We start from the raw sequence: 19,478 nt of genomic DNA, 5'->3' as shown, positions 1-19,478 counted from the left end.
TTAAATTAAATTCAAAGTTTGTCGCCCGCATGTGGTTTTCGGAAATTTTGAAAATCAGCTTTAATATTTTTTATTTAGACAATTTTTTAACCTGTTTTAATTGAGAGTTCATAACCGCTGGACCTGCCTTCTCAAAAATTTTATCATTTGTTCATCTTGTCAATACAAGTAAAATGTTTTCTGAATGATTAAAATTGGACGCTCCGTTCTCTTTAAAACTGAGTTACCGTTTTCGGCACTTTCTGCCCCGTATCTTCGAAACGGCTAGACCTGCTTTCGCAAAAAACTAACCAGCACCTTATCAATGCAAATCGAATGTTTTTTGAATTATTCAAATCGGTTGATCGGTGTTCCCGAAATCGTTGACGAAAATTTGTGTATCCGCACACAGCCACACACATACATCAATTTTTTCTAAGGTATGCCAAAATGTTCAAAAACTTTTGAAACGTAAAGATAAATTTTTATTTTCTATTTTTTTGCGATTACTATAACTAGCCCTACGTGATGTTAATAAGTTAAAAAAATGTCATTTGGCGGTCAAAATGTTTATTGGACATATGTACATCAAATTATCAGACATTTTAAAGATTTTAATAATGTGTACACATTTTGTGTAAATTTTTTTGGGTTTTCTTCTACCAAGATTTTTAAATACTGTACGGAAAGTTCAAGTAATTTGCCTTAAAGCATGATGCCATCATGCACCCCTCACCACACCAGTTTTCTAATTTAATTCGTACACATAGCTATTTTTTATCGTTAATCAAGCTGGCAAAGAGAAATTGTTAAAAAAAAAACTGTTATTGACGCCATTTTTCCGATATGGCGGCGCCAGTCATACATTAGTTTAAAGAGACCTCTCAGAAAGCATCACACCCGTGACCAAAACCCACAAGGATTTTGGCGAACGGTCATCGATGATGATCAAACTCCAAATGAAGTTCGAGCACCTTTCTCACGCTCAGGGTGCGATGCTACGACTCATCGTCGAGGTCGCATCAACTCCACGTTTGAGTGAAGAGATTGGGAAGACATACTACAGAAATGATCCTGTGAAGTATGATCTTGACGAAACGACGTTTCGACCGAAACAAGCCAACTCCTTTCAGGCTTGTGCGGCGATTACAGGTTAATGTAACCCAGGCTACAAAGCGGTGACATCTACTTTTTCATTTTCAACTCTTGTATATGCGCGTTTATGCTTTAGTTTGGTAGTTTCTTTGTAAATCGAAGAAAAGTGAAAAACTTTTCGTCCACGTTTTTGCGCGCCTTTCTGGCGCTCTACTGCAGGTAGTTTAATTTTAAAAATTCATCAAATTTTGAATAAATATTTCAGTCAAGATTAGTGCCTAAAGTCGCTTTTGTGATAAAAAAGTCAATCAAGTCAATTAGAAATGGCTTTGGAATTACAAAAAAGTAAATGAACAGTCTACAATATTTTTCTTGTTTTGTAAAAATTTTACCATTTATTTAAATCATTGAATAATATTTAGAACTACGTACATGATTTCCTATAGAAATATAAACAAAATTTGTACTTATTATTAAAAACTCTATAAATATATGATAGTTTGATGTGCATATGTCTTATAATCATTTTGGTCCGCCAAATGGCATTTTTTACTATTTTCATTTCGAAACCGCTAAATCAGCGTACCCAAAAATTAATCAGATCCTTATTTTGTCAATACAAGTACAATGTTATTTGAATTATTGAAATCGAAGGCTCCGTTTTCTCAAAAACTACGCTTTTTATCTACCCGTATCTTCGAAACGGGTAGACCTGCCTCTGCCAAAAATTAATTAAAACATCTGCTTCTCAATAGGAATCGAATGTTTTTTGAAGTACCTACATAACTATACATACACGCACATGCATTTTTTCTGAGGTATGCCAAAATATTCAGAAACCTTTGACGCGTGAAGATATGCAAGTATTTATTAAGGCCTGTTACTACTAGCCCCTTTCACGATACGGTCCTAGCAGCCATACTTCAAAATTGATCTACAGCACACGACTCATAATTTATCGTACTAACCGATCGACTTAATGCCAAATCATCAGGCCATCAGTAGTCAATCAATATATTTATATTTGATAAAATTTACTCACAAATCAGCTCTATGAGCAACACAATGAGCAGCGGTGAGCACATGTCTTCTAGTAATTAGAGCACCACCACATAACCATTTAGTTGATCCATTTTCTCCACGGTAGCCTAAAGCGGCAACCCAGGGCCATTCTCCTACAAATTTGGATGTTTTGTGTAATAAATAATATTTTAACTTAAACTATTTAAATTATATTTTCCAATTATTAAATCATCATATTACGGATATTATTTTCATGTAAATTCTATACTTTGCTCTCTTATTTATTTAAATTTACGTTTATTTTATCAATATTACTAGATGTTAACTATTTAACAGTTGTAATAAACATTGTAATTAAAAAAAAATTATTAAATCCGTAGATATTTCTGATCTTTTTATTGGTTGAGAAAATTCTCGAAAAAAATCTAAACAAAAATGAGTCAAATATTATTAACTTCCCGAAGGAGAAGTTTATGTTTTCATCAAAAAATCCGATTTGCTAATTTTATGTTTTCTCGACATTCTGAATCGAATGAGACCAAATTTGGAAAAAGTATGTGTGTGGGGTGTGCGTGTATGTGAACAGATTTTTTGCCGTAAATCCACGTTTTCTCAAAACGGCTGGACCGATTTCAAAAATTCAAAAGCCATTCGATGTATCTCGATGAGGACTATCGTTTGCGCTACGATCGGCCGTTTCTTTGTAAATCGCAGAAAAGTGAAAAATTTTTCGTCCACGTTTTAGCCCGCAATTCTGAATCGATTCTGAAAATTCAAAAACCGTTAGAAAGATATCGGTTGGGAATCGTGCTGACTAGTTTTTGGTGCAGATCGGCCTGGCCGTTTTCTTGTAATAAAAAGTTAAAAAAAAAATCTACAATTTTTCTTATTATTTTTTTGGCGGTAGATACCATAGTCTTCTAGATCATACTAAAATATTACCGCCCTACGACAACTCGTTTAGCTTTAAAATTCGTCAAAGTTTGCAAAAATTGGTGTCGTTTTTTGGCATTTGTTAAAATTAGACCTTTCATCGACGTTTGCTCAAAAACGCCTGAACCGATTTGAGAAATTTAAAAGCTATTCGATGTATCTCAATGAGCAATATAGTTTGTCAGTTTTGTGACACGATCTGCCGAGCCGTTTCTTTGTAATTTGAAAAATAGTGTTAAACATTTTCGTCCACATTTAAGCTCATTCTACCGAAGCGATTTTAAAAACTCAAAAACTGTTCGAAAGATATTAGTTGGGAATAATACTGATTAGTTTTAGGTGAAAATCTTCCGAGCCGTTTTCTTGTAATTACCTATTGAAAAAAAAAATTAAGCCGATTTTATGAAACTTTCTTTGGCGATGTATATCATGGTCTTATAGAACTTACTGAAATAATACCTTAATAGGCCTTACGACAAGTAGTTTAATTTTCAAATTCATCAAAATTTGAGAAAATGAGTAGTTTTGTTGACATTGCTAAAATTAAAATTAGATGATTTACTTGGTACAACGATAGATTACTTGGTCTTAATGAACATACTAAACCATTAAAGTCCTACGAAAATTATTGATTTGTGAAAATTTGCTTTTAGAAAATACCCCGAGTTAACGTGTTCATTCGTTTTCAATTATGTGTAATAAATCCTCTCGGAATACTCCTAATCACTCATAAATTAATTTGTTTATTATTGATTAAGTCGATTATTTACACATATCGAGAAGTTCATGTAACTTGCCTCAAGGCTAAATAACAATACCAACTAGTTTGGGCATTTTTTTAATTATAAATTTCGAAAAAATATCTTATCTTCTAAGAAAAATTTTCAGCTAAAATTCTAAAGCTCATTTATATAGTTAATAATTTTTAACTTTTAGTTATTTAGTTTATACAATTCTTATGAAAATTAGACAATATCCTTCACTTCAAATGCGGTTGGTTAAGTTTTATTTATTTACTCTTCATGTAAACCAATATAAATATCGTCGTTGGATTTATAAACCTTTATATTTTGTCTATAAAATATTACAAATTATGAAATTTACTGCGTTTATAATAATACATTTGGAACTATTTAATATTTATTTCATATAATGGAAACTATTTAATTTCATTACTGGACGTACGGAAAGTTCCAGCCATTTGCCGTGAACCACTAGTTCAAATTCGGTTTTTTTCTATTCAGAATGACTTGAAACATCGAGGAAACGTAAAACTAGCAAATCAGATTTTTTTGCAAAAGCAAACTTCTCCTTCAAAAAGTTAAATATTGTTTATGCCACATTTAGTTTCATATTTCATATGACTACCATTTGCATTAGCTAGATAAATATCAATTATCAAGTTTGAAATAAAATTTCAGAAAGCATGATAAATGCTGAATTGGAATAAATGACATATTATGAAGTTCCATCATGTACTCGTTATAGGAACTCGTTCACCTAATGCACTTTTCTAACTATAGAATAAACGCGCATAATACTTACAACACTCATTCTATAAACAGCAAGAGTTGAAAATGGAATGTTAGATGTTAGATGTCACCGCATCGTATACCTACGTCACGTTAACCTGTAATTGCCGCACAAACCTGAAAGGATTTTGCTTGTTTCGGTCGAAACGTCGTTTCGGCAAGATCATACTTCACAGGATCATTTCTGTAGTGTGTCTTCACAATCTCTTAACTCAAAAGTGGAGTTGATGCGACCTCGACGATGAGTCATACCATCGCACCCTGAGCGTGAGAAAGGTGATCAAACTTCATTTGGAGTTTGATCATCATCGATGACCGTTCGCCAAAATCTCTCGTGGAATCTGGTCATGGGTGTGATGCTTTCTGAGAGGTTTCTTTTAAACTTCATATTATTGTGGTGATGACCTTTTTGCGAATTTTAGCTTCGCACCTAAACAATATTGCAGTGAGCATAAAATTATGTGCAAAATGCAACAATACTACTGTTTTCGCGCAGAGTCATCGTTTTAAATATCGAAAATCTTTGAAAAGTAAGTTGTGTGCTAGCTCGTTTTTTTTCACGGGGTCTGTTGTGATTTTATTTGATTCGGAACACTTACAAAATAATATTTGTGAATTTGTTGGCAAAACTAAAAAAACAACTAAATTTATTCCTAGGAGTCGTAATTTTCAAATGTTTTGTACAGTTTTTCTTGATCTACTTCTTCACTTTAAGTATGAGCTTTTCCTGGTTTAAAAAAAATGTTCAGTTGGAGTTCGAGCAATATGTAAGATGAGTAAATCAATATCTTCACCAACTACAAAAGTACTTTGTCACACTAAATTGCTTCATCGCTGTTTCAATAATTAGTCATCAGCATCATTATTAGCATGTTTAACTGATATTTTTTTAACAGTAAATTTAGTTTTGAACATTGAAATGAACCGTGATTTGTTTGTGACTATTTGCGAGGAACTGCTCGAACTCGAACTGAACAAATTATTCATTTCTTTAAACCAGGAAAAGCTTATACTCAAAGTGAAGAAGAAGAAGATCGAGAAAAGCGAGACGAAAAAGATGTCGAAACATTTGTAAATTATAACTCCCTGGAATAAATTTTGTTGCTTTTTCGCAAAAAGGTCATTTTTTGACTTTTGACCTTGTGCCATTTTTTTTAGCTCGCATCGGATCGATGAGGACATTTGAGATTTCTTTTATAACATTTTTAAACAATTTTGTTAAGTTATTAATTATTGTAACCCTGATTCAATTAGAATGAAAAATGGAATAAAAAGTATAAAATATATAGATTAGCGATGCATGCTGCAAATGCATTTTATTTTTGTAGGTTCTGTGGTGTGGTTGGTCATCACATCTGCTTTACGCGCAGAAGTAAAATTGACCGGGCTCACAATCAATTTAAAAATAAGTTGACGTTTTTTGTATCTCGCTGAAACTTTAACTGTCCTTGTATCTATCATTCCTTAGTTTTCTTTAGTTTTTATTTCTGTTTTATTACAATACATTACAATATAGTATACAATAACCATGATTTATGAGCTTACTACTAAAAATCTATCATTCCTTTGAATAAGAAGAAACATTAAAAGTGCATAAAATTGGGGCGTCGTTGTTATTGAAACGCTGTCAAGATAATACAATAATATAAAGTTTAAAAGAGACCTCTCAGAAAGCATCACACCCATGACCAGAATCCACGAGGGATTTTGGCGAACGGTCATCGATGATGATCAAACTCCAAATGAAGTTTGATCACCTTTCTCACGCTCAGGGTGCGATGCTACGACTCATCGTCGAGGTCGCATCAACTCCACGTTTGAGTGAAGAGATTGTGAAGACATACTGCAGAAATGATCCTGTAAAGTATGATCTTGCCCAAACGACGTTTCGACCGAAACAAGCAAATCCTTTCAGGTTTGTGCGGCGATTACAGGTTAACGTGCCCCAGGTACACGATGCGGTGACATCTAACATCTAACATTCCATTTTCAAGTTTGCTTATAAAAGCAGCGTTGAACGTAAATGAGTACATGATACACAACTTCATAATATGTACATTATTTTTTCTATTTCAATATTCGTCATATTTTCTTTAATTTTATTTTTACCTAGCTAATACAGATAGTAGTTACGTGAAACATGAAATTAAATATTACATGTCACATAAAATACGATTTTTAACTTCCCGAAGAAGTTTGTTTTCGCCAAAAAATCAGATTTGCTGATGTTATGTTTTCTCGAAGTTTCAAGTCATTCTAAATCGAATGAGACAATATATAGAAAAAAATGTGTGTGTATGTGAGTCGAGCTTTATTAACTTCCCGTAGGGTAAGTTATAGTAATCGCAAAAAAATCGAAAATGAAAATTTTTATATATCTTTACGTTTCAGAGGTTTCTTAACATTTTGGCATACCTTAGAAAAAATGGATGTATGTGTGTGTGTGTGTGTGTGTGTGTGTATGTATGTATGTATGTATGTATGTGTGTGTATGTATGTGCGGATACAAATTTTCGTCGACGATTTCGGGAACACGGATCAACCGATTTGAATAATTCAAAAAACATTCGATTCGTATTGATAAGGAGACGTGCTGATTAGTTTTTGGCGGAGGCAGGTCTAGCCGTTCCGAAGATACGGGGCAAAAAGTGCCGAAAACGGTAACTTAGTTTTTAAGAGAACGGAGCGTCCGATTTGAATAATTCAAAAAACATTTCACTTGTATTGACAAGATGAAGAATCGATAAAATTTTCATGAAGGTAGGTCTAGCGGTTTCGGAGATATGGAGGAAAAAGTAAAAAATGAGCCATTTGGCGGTCAAAAATGATCATTAGACATATGCACATCAAATTATCAGATATTTTATAGAGATTTTAACAATAAGTATACATTTTGTTAACATTCCTATGGGTTCCGTACCAATGCTTATGCGTTAAACAGCGACGCGGGACTTACGTCGCTTTGTCTCTATGCAGTTAAAGCAGTACGATTGCTTTGAAAAGAAAGTTCAGATCTTCCACAATATGTCAAAATAAAGAAAAAAAAAATTTTTTCAAAAAAAAAAAAATTAAAAAAAAAAATTATTTTTTAAAAAAAAATTTTTTTTCAAAAAAAGTAATTTTTTTTTCCAATTTATAGTTTCTCAAAAATCTTATTTTTTCAAAGTAATTTTTTTTCAAAAATGTTGATCGTTTTTAAAAAAATAATAATTTTGGTACGGGAAGTTCCAGCAATTTGCCTTAAGGCACGATGCCCTAATTGCCTTAAGACAGAATTCCACTTACAGCTAGTTTTCGATTTTTTTGCGATTACTATAACTTACCCTACGGGAAGTTCAAAAAAAAACTAGTTTAAAAATTTGGGCATACATTATGAAATATCATCAATAATTACACAGATCCACAATATAAAAAGTTGTCTGTATAGGGTGTACGACCTATCTTTTCCAATTTAGTGCTTACCGCCAAACACAAGTCAAAATGGGGGTCAAATGGCAAAAAATTGAATAAATGTAAAAAAAACGACAAATCTCGGATCTAGTCATTCTTCTGCATACTAATCAAAATCTTATAATTACTGTCGCTTACTGTTTTTTCACCTCAAATGAGTATTGAGTTTCAATTAAAATATCTATTATTTTTTTTGTATAATTCAGTAGTAATTTGCAAATATATTTTTTCCCCATTGCCCCTGAGTGATCTGAAACTATGTTCCAAATTGTATATATAACTAGTGGTGTATGGCATCATGCCTTAAGGCAAATTGCAGAAACTTTCCGTACCAAAAATTAAATTTTATAAAAAAAGATTCTTTGAAAAAAATTGATTTTTGAGAAATTTTAAATTTTTGAAAAAAAATAACTTTTTTTAAAAAAAATAACTTTTTTTTAAAAAAAACTTTTTTTTTAATTTGAAATATTCTGGAAATTTTGAACTTTTTTTAAAGCAATCGCACTGCTTTAAATGCTTAGAGAATAAATATAGAAGCGCGTAAGCGCCGCGTCGCCGTCTAACAAACAAACGATGTCTAACAAAACAAAGATCTCCGAAACTGCTAGCCCTGCCTTCTCAAAATTTAATCAGTTCTTCATTTTTTCAATACAAGTCAAATGTTTTTTGAATTCTTAAAATCGGTTGCTCCGTTCTTCTCGATCAGCCTTCGCCAAAAACTAATCAGCACGTCTCCTCATCAATACTAATCGAATGTTTTTTTGAATTATTCAAATTGGTTGATCGGTGTTCCCAAAATCGTCGACAAAAATTTGTATCCGCACACACACACGTACATCCATTTTTTCTAAGGTATGCCAAAATGTTCAGATACTTTTGAAACGTAAAGATATATAAAAATTTTTATTTTCAATTTTTTGCGATTACTATAACTTACCCTATGGGAAGTTAAGAATGTATTGGCAAAATACTGCTGTATTCTACAAAAAAATAGTAGATCATTTACGTGACTACTAAAATTATTATATCTTAAGTATCATGCAGAAGAAATACTAGATCGAAAATTTTGTCAATTTTTATTATTTTTTCAATTTCCAATTTTACCCGCAATTTGACTTTAGATTAGTGTCCAGCGGTAAAAAGTACATTTGAAAACATATGCCGCACACCCAATACAGACAACTTTTTTTACTTTGTATTAAATAATCACATTACAAAATATCCAAATTAAAAAAATACAGTGTACTGAAAAGTAGTAAACAATACAACGAATGGACACACAAAACAAGAAACATTAAAATATTTCATCTAGTTTTAGATTTTTTTTTTTTGAACAGCAATCAGAACTATCCTTAGTGTTCAATAAGTCCTTAGTCTAAGTTCTTAGTCTTGGGACATAATTTCATTACCTATTGTTATAGGAAAGCCAACCAAGTGGTTGTTATAGATTAAATATTTTAGCCCCAAAATATATTTTCACTTGAAATTATTTTTAGATGTATATTTGGAAGTGAACGATACTAGAACCTAAAACTTTGTGTTTACAAGACCTATGCTTTTCTTATTAAATTTCCTCCTTCTAATGGAATCAAATTTACATAAATGTGTTTTGAATTAATTTGATTACCTTGCTTAGATGTAATTCCGCCTATGAATGCAAATCCGCCGTGATCCCGCAAATTTCTACTTCTGTTTCCACATTGCTGCAATTCACCACTAGGAAGTTCAAATCTGTTTTCAATTTTCTCATTTTTTTCTGGGTTTGGTTCATCAAATGGAGAATGCCCAACAGGGCAACATACCTAACAAATTTTGAATTAACAATATAAATATATTCATACATTTACAGTATAGTTAAATATATTCATTCAGTTTCATGCATTTTTTGTTTCATTCAAGACATAAATATGAGTAATTACTTTAACATTAATTACTTATTGATATACAATAGATATATACCTACAATTATTATAAAGTATTTTTCCTAAATAATAACTATCACAAATACAGGAATATATATATATATATATATATATATATATGAAATATGGGACTATTTATTAGGGGGAAGTGGCGGACACCTAAGATTATTTATAAGTAAATCAAAAAATATTTTTTGTAATGTTTATTAAATTATGACTTATGTTAGATAAAAAAGTTAGAAATCAAACTCAATTAACTAAATTAACTAAATAAACAAAACTAAATTAACAAAAACGAAAAATAATTAATATTATCAATCAAACTTTGGTAAAAAAATATGATTTTAAAAAGTGGCACCTAGTACCGGACATTTCAAAATAACCTGCATTGATCATATATGTAGCAATATCCACATTCTGGAATGTCTGCACATGTGTGTTTGACGAATATTCTTGGATATTGCAAAAAAAAATCACTATTCATCCACACTTTTAGCTGGGCCACACCGATGCTCTCAGCTGGTGCATTTACCATAAGCTTTCATTCTTTGACTAGGATATACGAAAAATGGGGATATGTAGTGATCGTTAGCACTCATACTGAACAAAATTAAATAATCGAAATAATTACGTAAATTTTCACAAGAAATATCAATATGTTTACTGTCCGGCATTACGGGACTTCTCCCTATGATCCATGCGTGTTTTCAAATCAATTCAATTCAGAAATATATATTTCATTACAATCATGTAATGTACTGTTATATATCAATATAACAGTACTTTCGTAGACAAAAAATTCAAAGTATATGATATACGTGTGGCAAAAGAAATCTGAAAAAAAATCATAAACATATTTTTTATTGATAGTGTGTTCCATTTACCGCTTTTGGTTGATCAGGTTATAGTTTGGCAAGACATTTTTGCCATGCCAGACTATCTAATGACTAAATTGCCGGAGGTACTATGGTCGTGATCCTAGATTTAAGGTAGAAATTCTCCGTTAGCTTATTAGATTGTTCGTGTGCTGTTGGTATGTCTGACTGTTTATAATTGTGTTCGGTAGGATAGTAACAGTTGTAGTGTCCTGTTATGTGTAGTCCGTATTTTAAAATTACTTTTATTTTGTCCATGTCTGTCAGTTTGGTGGAGTTGTCGCACTTTATGAACTATTTGTTTGCGTGATCTGTCAGTATGTCTTTGAGTTTCTGCAATTTTGCAATTAGCAGTCTGCGAATGTCGATGATTTTGTGTTTGCGTCAGTGGAAATGTCGTATATGTAGGCGGTCCCAGGATGAAGCTTTGCGTTACTCCTGTTACACCCTGTTAAATGCCAATTGTCAATATGTACTGAGAAGTTGCGGTTTGAAAGAAAATGAAAATAATAATATTGTGATGTAGGATGAAAAATTAGGGTTTAATAATTTCCTCTCATCCACATGCCTTCTCGAAGTCGACCGATATTATCGGGTATGGTTTTGTCTGTTAAAGTTAAGTACGGTGATTTCTATAAGTTGTCCCAATAGATCTGATGTCGATTGCTGTTTTTTTAACCCTGTGGTGTGTATCTAGAATATTTTGTTTTGTCTTATGTGTCTGTTGATGAAGTTACTTCGTTCATTGTTCTGAGGTGGCTGTTGGGTCTGTAGTTCTGTTTTATGTTTGGCTGTTTCTCTGATTTTAGTACGAGAAATATCGTGGATTTATTCCACAAAGCAGCGAAATCCAGTACTTGGTTATTATCCGGTTTGCTATAGAGTAGTATTAGTGCGTTTGTAAATAGTTCTTTGCGCAAAATGTTTTGTAGTTCATTTGGTTCTGGTACTTTCCACTTGGATGGTTTTTGTTTATGATTTTGAATTTCCAAACTGTGGGAGGGCCATACGTATAGGTGGGTTGTTATCCTTGTATTGTTCATTACAATTTCAAATGTTTTTCTATTAGTCTCGTCTCAGGTCTGATTTTGACTTAAAGACGTTTTCTTTGTGAACGTCTTCGAAGTTTGTTGCCAATACTTTAACTTATGGTATTGTGGCAAATACAAGTAGGTATATAAAAATTTAAATAAAAATAATCAATTTGAATTTACATTACCTTGGGTCCTAGTTGATCAAAACCACAAGCTGATTGTTTTAAGTAGTTTAATATGTTTTCATCCTTTCTGGAGGTTGGAAGTAGTTTCATGAGAGAATCACAAGAACGAATGCTAATACATGCTCCAAGAAAATTTTGCGGTGTTTTGCACTGCTGCAGGCATTCCTCAAAATCTAAAAATTAATATATTACAGAATAAAATTTTTTTTGACTGAAGATTTATATAAATATAAAAAATAAGCTGATAAAACGCAAACAAATAAAAATTGTTTATGACAAGATGCAAGATACCGTAAACAAATGCCACTTAGTCAGTCTTAGAAAAAAAAAATTAAATAAAATCATAAAAAATATATTTTAAATTTCTCATGATTATTGACAATGGCAATCATTAACTTCTCTCAGTTATATAAGACTAATAATCGAATGATCGTACTAATATGTAATATGGTTAATGGCAACTCAAACACTATAATATGTAAGAGGAACAAACATACTTTATTATAGCTTAGTGTAGTTTTTAATATTGAAACACATACTTTTTTATGTATTTTATACGCTTTTGTTAATATTTCAGAATATAAAAACACACAAAATAGTTTCATTAATCTGAGAATTTTCAACAAAATATAAAGTAAATGGAAATATTTGTTGATTGAAAATCTTTCTTGATCTGTGCAATGAACTAGTTTTGAGTGAAATCTTTTACTTGTTGTTGCAAATGTTTCCACAAAATTGCAAATTATGAATCATGAATAGCAAGCAGAATATAATCTCAATAATTTTGATAAGAAAAAATTTTAGGCATAAAGTTACTTGTATTTTTACAAAGGTGGAACTGAAATAACAAGAATATCTATTTATAAGACAAAAATATTCAACAACAACAATAGTGGTGTATGGCATTGTGTCTAAGAAAATTGCTGGCACTTCGCAAACTCAAATTAAAATTTTTAATAAACGTTTAACATTATTTAAAAACTTTGAGAATTTTGAAATTTTTGAAAAAATAGATTTTTTTTATATTTCAACATTTTTTAACTTCCCGTAGGGTAAGTTATTGTAATGGGCCGAAAATCGGCATTGAAAATTTTTACATTTCTCGACGTTTTGAAGGTTTCTGAACGTTTTGGCATACCTCAGAAAAAATGGATGTGTGTGTGTGTGTGTGTGTGTGTATGTATGTGTGGATACAAATTTCCAGTCACGTTTTAGGGCGCACGGATCAACCGATTTGAATGGTTCAAAAAACATTCGATTCCTGTTGATAGGAAAAAGAGCTGATTAGTTTTTGGCAAAGGCAGGTCCAGCCGTTTCGGAGATACGGAGCAAAGAGTGCGGAAAATAGAAATCGAATTTTTGAGAGAACGGAGTATCTGATTTGAATGATCTAAAAAACATTCAATTAGTAATGATTGGGAGAAGTGTTTATTAGTTTTTGGCAAAGGCAGGCCCAGCCATTTCGAAGATACGGAGCTAAATATGTAAAAAATGGCAGTTTTTGAGAGAACTAAGCGTCCGATTTGAATGATTCAAAAAACTTTCTGCTTGTCTTAACAAAATAATTGAGTTTGGAAAAAAAAATTTTGTTTCATTTTTTTTTTTTTTTTAGTTTTTTGTTGAAACAAATAATTTCAACTTTGCAATTCAGTTTATATAATTCTTATAAATATTAGACAATGTTACAATATTTATAATAATCTATTTGAAAACATTCAGTATTCCTCGAACATTTCGTTACGGTACGGGAAGTTCCAGCAATTTGCCTTAAGGCACGATGCCACCCACCCCACTAGTTTATACTTTGAATTATTCTGAAATTGAATTTTTTTCAAAGCAATCATGTTGTGTGGCTGTTTTAGAGAAAAAATATCGTAGCGCGTAAGCACCGCATCGCAGCAAAACATGTTAACAAAATTCATATTATTATTAAAATCTTTATAGAATATCTAATAATTTGATGTGCATAAGTATAATAGCGATTACCGAATGGCATTTGTTTCTACTTTTTTCACTTTGAAACTGTTAGACCTGCCTTTGCAAAAACTCAAACGGTACTTCATTTTGTCAATACAAATAAAATTATTTTTGCACCGAATCACCGGACCTGCCTTTGCCAAAAATGAATCATTACGTCTCCTTATCAATACGAATCGAATGATTTTTTGAATCATTCTAATCGGTTGATCCGTATTCCTGAAATTTTCTAAAAAAATTTGTATCCGCACACACACACTCACCTACATCCATTTTTTTAAAAGTATGCCAAAATGTTCAGAAACCTCTTAACCGTAAAGATATATAAAAAAAATATTTTGGATTTTTTTGCGATTACCATAACTTACTCTACTCTATAATTTTTTCTCTAATAATTGCCTAATTTAATACAAATTCAGAAACAGAGAACCCCACGTATCTTATTGAAATAAATAAAAAATAAAATAACTAAATATAAACAGTTATGAAATTATTGGTATGTATATTACTGATATCAGTAGTCAGTAATTATTCACATATGAAAAAAAAATATTTGAAGGTAAACTGGTATTCCCGGTTAATATTGAGAAGCTTGATTCCAACATTCATTGAAATCATTGAATTCATTCATTGAATCATATTGAAATATTTACTTAATAACAGAATATGTTATAGATACAAGACAAAATGTTAATAGTACAGTGAAATATAATATATGTTAAATTAATCAAATTGTTGTTATATAAATAAAATTGTATGCGGCAAACATTCATAAAATTTGCTCATATAAAATTATGAATTTTTTTTAATAATTCTACCATTCTATAGTTAAAAGTCTATTAATACATAAGCAATTAAAAAAAATTACAAAGTAAAAAAAAGCTAATATATTATATAGTTATTGATAACCCTTACTGTACAGATTAATAAATCCTAAAATTTTATTTTTTAGATTTACAAAAAAAACTTTTAACTCATACAGTTTAGTTTTACAGTGTGATCAGAAATTGAATATTTAACAATGTGGTCACAATTAACAAAATTAATACAAAATAAATTTATTATAAAATGTCAAAATCGAATTTTTAAAATATAAAATTTTTAGAAATAATATAGTAAAGAATTACCCACAGGTAAAATCTTTTTCGACTAATATGTAAAATATCATTTCTCAGTTTCATAAAAAGAAGATGTGACTGATGACCAAACAGGGGAAATACTACTGCACTTTGGAAACACCATATAAACTTTCTGAAGAAGTTTGTGTTTTTGCTAATTTTATGTTTTCTCGACGTTTCAAGCCATTCTGAATCGAATGAGATCAAATTTGGAAAAAGAGGGTGTGTGTGTATGTGAACAGATGTTTTGAAGTAAAACTTCTATAGGCGCGACTAGGGTGTAAATCCGTACAAATGCAACGGAAGTCCGTTACGACCGAACTGTTCATCAATCGCTCTCGATGAGATCATTTCTATACGGGTCGATTGTGATTAGTCGTCGTGTATGTGAATAGAAATCTGTCGTTGTATGCATGCCGGCATCAACATTGTATGCGTACCGATATCAACAAGGAAATCGGCATAAATAAATAAACATTTTAAAGTTACATAGTAGTACAAATCTTGATTTAATAAAAAATGCCTGAAGCCTGAATGGGTGAAGAATATTTCACCCTGTTTCTTGAAAACAATAAAACAAATGAAAGATTTGTGCCGTGTACTAAACGTAAGTTTATTGATTATAAATAATTTCTATATTATTCGTAGTTTCTATAAATCATTGAAGTTATTAAAATGAAACCTATTTTTAGGCAAAACAGATATTACAGCTGTTCAAAAAATGAGATTATATCACCAGCGAAAAAGTAAAAAAATACAAGCAGTCAATGAATGTGTGTTAATTTTAATTACATGAAGTTCTTCAAACACAATTGCATGATGAGTGAAGTTGCAAAAACAATATTTGTTTAGACGTTGTTTAACATAATCGACTATGTGAACAAATATTATAGAATTGATTAATCAGCAATTATTTTATTTCTCTAATGAAGGTTTATTTCTAAACCATTGGGCTTACCTTGTCCTGCAATTTCACCAATAACGATCAGAAAAATTATTGCAACACCTAGAATAGTTTTTTGCACAATTTCACACATATTAGAATAATAAAAATTGAAAGTTCTGAATATATAGCAGAACGATAAAATTATAAACCCTAAAAAATTTTGCAATAGATTTAATTTAATTAACGTTAAGTAAATGCCAATATCATCAGCAACACCTTTAAATTTTGCAAATTAAAGTTTATCCATTTCACTCATATATAATGTATTTTGCATATTTACTTGACAAGTTCAAAAATAATTTATTGAGTTGCTATCAATGAAGTATTTTACGAGTGAGTTACACGTGTAAAGTTGCAAATAATACTGACTCTTATTCAGACGTTTATTCCAATATTATATCCGATAAAAATGCGCAAAGAGGAGACCTAATATTTACACTTGAAAACAGGTCTTTTGCAAAATAAAGTAAAAATATACATAAAAATCCGTTATAATCATCAAGAGCGGTGACAAATTTGTACGAATTGTAACTTAGCAGAAGTTCTCAAATCGATGCAAAAATAAAATGTTTAACAACTTTTAAAAATAAAATAATGTCTTAATTTTTTTCTTTTTTCTTATTTCCTTTTTGTTATTTTTTAAAAATAAAAGTGATAATCTTAGAAATGTGATGAATCTAATTTTAACTAATTAAATTTTTTTGTATAAATAAAGGATATATTTTTATCCCTCAGTACGATCATATATACGATAGTTGTGTATAGCATTGTGCCTTAAGGAAAATTGCTCGAACTTTTCGTTCCGAGATGAAATATTCGAATAATCTGAAATATTCTCAAATATATTATTATAATACCATAACTTTCATTTTTTGTATTTTATAGACAAAAAATAAGAGCTTAAGTAATGATAATAAATTGGACGATGACGTTTATATAAGTTTACATGAAAAGTAAATAAACAAAACTTAATGAAGCGGCTGGTTATATCTTTGCATAAACCTAATCATCATTTCTCCCCATCATTACGAATTGAATGTTTTTTGAATGATTCAAATCAGATGCTCCGTACTCTCCAAATTTCGATTTCCATTTTATGCACTCGTTGCTTCGTATCTGAAAAACGGCTGGACCAACTTTTGCCAAAAACTAATCAGTACATTTTTTATCCATAGAAAAACTATAACTATTAATTTAATTTATCTCTTGCAAATTTGCTCTTCTTAACTTAATCTACTTTTTATTTACGATTTTTTTATTGTTTATTGCCAGTGTGAAGGTTTAGTTGGTCCTTCTTACCCCCCATAGAAATCGAATGGATTTTGAATAATTCAAATCGGTTGACCGGTGCTCCCATAAACGCCGACAAAAAATTGTACATACATACCTACATACATGCACACATACATACATGCATACATACATACATACATATTACATTCAACCACACACACACATCCATTTTTTCTAAGGTATGTCAAAATGTTCAGAAACCTCTAAAACGTAAAGACGTGCATAAGTTTCATTTCACCATTACCGACATTTCAGAAAACCGATTTTCTTATCTTAATTTTTTCCGGAAAACCGGTTTGCTTTAAAGCAATTTTGTTAATAATGAAAAAAATATGCAATTTAGCAAAAAATAGAAATAATAGTTGACCTAGATTGAATAACTTCAAAAATGATTATTCATCGTTTATGCATAGTAGCCAGAATAAACATCACGTACCAAACAATCAGCTATCAAACATACATCAATCTGTGGTCAGTAAAATTCCCAATTAAATCCTAATTATACAAATATATGTTGTTTATAACATTGTTTAGCTATTTTCCTAAAATTTGTCACATATCCTTCTCCCAAAATTTGTCATCTGTCTCTTTTTACTCCATAGGCTGGTTAAAAAGGGCCACCCTTCAGACAAACAGATCCGATGTCTTACTTTAAATAAATATTAAATAATGGTTAAATTATTCAACTAATGCAAAATAAAAATTTTATAGGCACATTTTTAAACCGTTTATAACATCGATCTGGTATATCGTGAGAAATATTTGACATCAAAGATAAAATAACTATTAGTTTAATTTATCTTTTGCAAAATTGCTTTCCTTAACTTAATCTAGTTTTTATCGAACTACTTTTTCTTATTGTTTATATCTTTGCCAGTCTAAAGGTTGAGTCGATCCTTCTTACCCCACTCACATGTAAGCTTTTAAAGAAACTAAATCTCTAACTCAGAAATAATAAATCATCTTATAGAACAAATAAATGCTTAAAAATTATATTAATTATCTGATAAACTAAACAATAGTGCTCATTTCCAAAAAAACTAACAAGAAAAGAAAATACTGTTGAAATAAATTTTCAAACATTGCCATTTATCTCCCTATAGCAACTCCGCAAAAATTAAGGTAATGGCTGTTTATACATTTTTTCCCGCTACTTTCAAATATTATTGATAAAAAATTCTTAACTTTAAAAATAAATGCTGCATAGAAATTATTTGTTCATTATAAAAAAAATATTTCGTGATATGAATATTTTTAGAGACTGCTGTATCAACCCGAATAAAAACATCGAGAGCGTTAAATTTACTGTTATTTTTCTGACGTAAATTGAAAAATATGCAATTTAATCCAATTTTTATAATATGCATATTACCAAATATTTGTACAGTGACGTTTTTAAAACAGTTGAGCCTTTTTTAAAAAAACAAGTGGTGTATGGCATCGTACCTTAAAGCAAATTGCTGGAACTTACCGTAATGAAATGTTCGAAGAATATTAAATGTTTTCATATAGAGTGTATGAATACTGTAACATTGTTAAGTTGCAAAGTTAAAATTATTCAATTAAAAGATATAAGTGAGCTTTAGAATTTTAGCCACAATTAAAATTGAAATCTGAATTATTTTCGAACCGAAAATAATTCAGATTTTCGGTTTCGAATAAATTTCCGAATTATTTTTCGATATACAAAAAAAAATTCTGAAAAAAGAGATTTTTTTCTAAAAGCAATTGTTTTTGCCAACACAAGCAGGAAGTTTATTGAATCATTCAAATCGAATGCTTAGTTCTCTCAAAAACTGCTATTTTTGGCACTTTTAGTTTTGTATCTTCGAAATGGCTGGACCTGCATTGCCAAGAACTAATCACCACTTCTCCCAATCATTACAAATTGAATGTTTTTGGATCATTCAAATCGTATACCCCGTGCTCTCAAGAAACCTCTGAAACGTGAAGATATGTAAAAATGTTCATTGTCGATTATCGGCCCATTACTATAACTTAACCTACGGGAAGTTAAAAATCAAGTACCTCAAGTTCTCATTATAGTTTATCGGTTATTGGTGTTAATTTCAATTTGAAAATTGATAGTTGAAAGTTTTTTTTAAATTAATATCTA

At 30.5% G+C, this 19,478-nt stretch overlaps 1 protein-coding gene and 3 non-coding genes across 4 annotated transcripts in view; 1 reads left to right on the top strand and 3 right to left on the bottom strand.

The window, feature by feature from the left end:
* The window catches only part of LOC113383655 (venom serine protease Bi-VSP-like), a 19,139-nt gene extending 2,979 nt beyond the window's left edge, over window positions 1-16,160 (bottom strand). The window contains exons 1-4 of the mRNA XM_026621907.1: window positions 16,082-16,160; window positions 12,029-12,201; window positions 9,640-9,814; window positions 2,137-2,249 (exon numbers count right to left, since the gene is read on the bottom strand). Of these exons, the coding sequence (XP_026477692.1) occupies window positions 2,137-2,249; window positions 9,640-9,814; window positions 12,029-12,201; window positions 16,082-16,160 (540 nt within the window). The remainder of the gene's footprint in view (window positions 1-2,136; window positions 2,250-9,639; window positions 9,815-12,028; window positions 12,202-16,081) is intronic.
* Window positions 859-1,070, bottom strand: LOC113383914. The gene has a single exon (XR_003367870.1). It is a non-coding gene; the product is annotated as a small nucleolar RNA U3 (small nucleolar RNA).
* On the top strand, window positions 4,722-4,934 carry LOC113383818. The gene has a single exon (XR_003367785.1). It is a non-coding gene; the product is annotated as a small nucleolar RNA U3 (small nucleolar RNA).
* LOC113383953 lies at window positions 6,224-6,436 on the bottom strand. Its single transcript, XR_003367903.1, has one exon. It is a non-coding gene; the product is annotated as a small nucleolar RNA U3 (small nucleolar RNA).
* Window positions 16,161-19,478: the final 3,318 nt, after the last annotated feature.

This window comes from Ctenocephalides felis, unplaced genomic scaffold (assembly GCF_003426905.1).
Source record: "Ctenocephalides felis isolate EL2017-DRISC unplaced genomic scaffold, ASM342690v1 CF-g0.4_SCAFFOLD_03570, whole genome shotgun sequence".
In the NCBI taxonomy this organism is placed as follows: Eukaryota; Metazoa; Arthropoda; class Insecta; order Siphonaptera; family Pulicidae; genus Ctenocephalides; species Ctenocephalides felis.
This window is presented reverse-complemented; position numbering and strand designations above follow the sequence as displayed.